A 2,500-nucleotide genomic window follows, 5' to 3' on the forward strand; every position below is an offset into this window, starting at 1 on the left:
CTGCTGACGCGGCACTGCATCACCATCCCGGGGGAGAGGAGGGGCTTGCGGATGATTGGCGGCTTGACGGGTGCCTGCCTGGTGAGCGCCACCTGCTGGCTCTTGACGTACTTGGCCTTGTCGGCCTCCAGACGCTCCACCGCGCTCAGCCGCGGCCCCGGGACCACGCGCCGCCGGAAGTAGTCCGGGCCCTTGTTGAGGAGGTGGAAGGACATGGCGGGGGTGAAGGGGCCCCCAGGGAGACGGGAGTCATGGGGCCGCAGGGTCTCCACGGGCATGCTGCAGGGGCTGGAGGGGGAGACAGACAGGAAGAGAGGGTGAGTACAGGATGAGAGACGAGAGAGAAGAGAGAACAGGACTATATAACGGTATATATATATATATAACGGTCAGTGTCTCAACAAATGTCCTCAGAAAGCAGCTTTTTTATTCTCTCCCTCCCCCACTCCCCCCTCTCCCTCCCCACTCCCCCTCTCCCCTCCCCCCTCCCCCAGCTTCTTTAACTTCCTTACCGGTTAAACTGCTCCTGCCTTCTCTTCTCCTCTTCTCCTCCCTCCTTCTCTCTGTCTGGATCACTGAAAGCCTGCTCGCTGACCAGCCAGGGTCAAATTCCACACCAGCTCGCTCTCTGTGTGTGTGACCCCCGGGGGAGACCCAGATAGGGGCTGAACCCTGGAGCGTTGACCCAGGAACAGGCACCAGAGTCTGGGTTCAGCGGGGGCGGAGGTGGGTCTGACTGGGGGCAGAAACAGACCTCCAGACAGACAGACAACAGATGATCCAGTCTCTTCCTGCTTCGTCAGTAAGTCTGCGTGTCCCAGATCCAGACAGACAGCTGCTCCTCTTAAGGTCCTGGTCCAGAACTGGGTTAGTCCTGGGTTAGTCTTGGGTTAGTCCTGGAGGTAGGGAGAGATCTGGTCACACACAGACACAACTCTCTCTCTCTCGAGGACGGGAGATAACAGCACAGACACAACTCTCTCTCTCTCTCCGCAGAGGACAGGAGAGCAGTGAAGTGGAGCAGACGGAGAGAAGGCTTTAGTATGCCGCCCGGCCACGCCCCCAGCACACTCTCCAGCCCCCGCCAGCCAATCACACGGCAGCCTGCCAGCCCCAGCAGGTCAGGGGGGGCGGGTGGGGGCTGGGGGGAGCTGCGCAGTCATTGGTCGTTGTCAGAAGGGATTCTGACCAATTACAACCCCTCCCCCCACGAACAACAAAACACAGACATCAGACTGGATTTTCATTCAAATGAAATTCTTTGAAAGGCTGGAGAGAAAGAGAAAAAAAGGGAGAGGAGGGGGAGAGAGAGGAGGAGAGATAGATAGAGGAGGGGGGAGGAGGGCAGAGAGAGAGAGAAAGGGGTGGAACAGCTGCAATCTTTTGCATTCACTTGCGTCAAAGACAGCAGGCTCTTACAAAAACATTATGGAAACATTTAAATAATCATCACTGTTCTCCTCTAACGGGAACTCCTTCACTGCTACAGTAAAGGAGGGAGGAGTGTGTGTGTGTGTGTGTGTGTGTGTGTGAGTGTGTGTGTGTGTGTGAGTGTGTGAGTGAGATAGATACAGAGAGAGAGACAAAGACACAGAAAGAAAGAGAGCAGGAGAAAGAACGTGAACAAGAAACAGCAAAGAAAGAGAAAGGAGAGAGAGAGGTGTGAGAAAAGTAGGTTTTTCAGTAGTACTGTTACATATCTCAATAACCTCCTCTCTCTGTGTTTCAGCAGTAGTGTTACATATCTCAATAACCTCCTCTCTCTCTTTGTGTTGCTCTCCTCTCTCCAGTCTGTAGGGATGGATGGATGACGATTAAAATGAAATTCAACCGTCAAAGCACTGGTTACTTACTAGTGTCAGAGTCCTAGTTATAACTGTCCCTCTCCTCTTCCCATCTCCTCCCCCTCCTCTAATCTTCTCCTCCCAAGTCCTCCATCTCCTCCCCCTCTTCCCCCCTCCATGCAGGGGTTACAAAGTTGGGTTCTTCCATGTTTCCATCCCTTACACCCTCAACCCCCTGCCTTACATCACCACACTCCCCCCTTCCTCCTCCTCCTCCTCCTCCTCCCATCTTCCCACACCATCAGAAACATCATCATCCTCACCTTTTTAATGAGTCTTTTTATATCCTCCCTCCTCCTCACCTCGCTCTCCTGCCTCCCCCCTCCTCTCCTGCCTCCCCCTCCTTTCCTGCCTCTCCCCTCCTCTCCTGCCTCCCCCCTCCTCTCCTGCCTCCCCCCTCCTCTACTGCTTCCCCCCTCCTCTCCTGCCTCCCCCCTCCTCTCCTGCCTCCCCCCTCCTCTCCTGCCTCCCCCCTCCTCTACTGCTTCCCCCCTCCTCTCCTGCGCCCTCCCCCCCTCCTCTCCTGCCTCCCCCCTCCTCTCCTGCTTCCCCCCTCCTCTCCTGCCTCCCCCCTCCTCTCCTGCCTCCCCCCTCCTCTCCTGCCTCCCCCCTCCTCTCCTGCCTCCCCCCTCCTCTCCTGCCTCCCCCTAGCAAAA

The 2,500-nt window shown here is 56.5% G+C and overlaps 1 protein-coding gene across 1 annotated transcript in view; it reads right to left on the bottom strand.

Annotated features, from left to right (window-relative positions):
* wu:fa11c10 (protein FAM110A) overlaps nt 1-2,500 on the bottom strand; it is an 11,214-nt gene that overhangs the window by 5,231 nt on the left and 3,483 nt on the right. Inside the window, 2 exon segments of the mRNA XM_067240128.1 lie at nt 9-288; nt 513-896. Coding sequence (XP_067096229.1) covers nt 9-278 — 270 coding nt within the window. The 5' untranslated portion in view covers nt 279-288; nt 513-896.

The sequence above is a fragment of the Osmerus mordax genome, chromosome 7, assembly GCF_038355195.1.
Source record: "Osmerus mordax isolate fOsmMor3 chromosome 7, fOsmMor3.pri, whole genome shotgun sequence".
NCBI lineage: Eukaryota > Metazoa > Chordata > Actinopteri > Osmeriformes > Osmeridae > Osmerus > Osmerus mordax.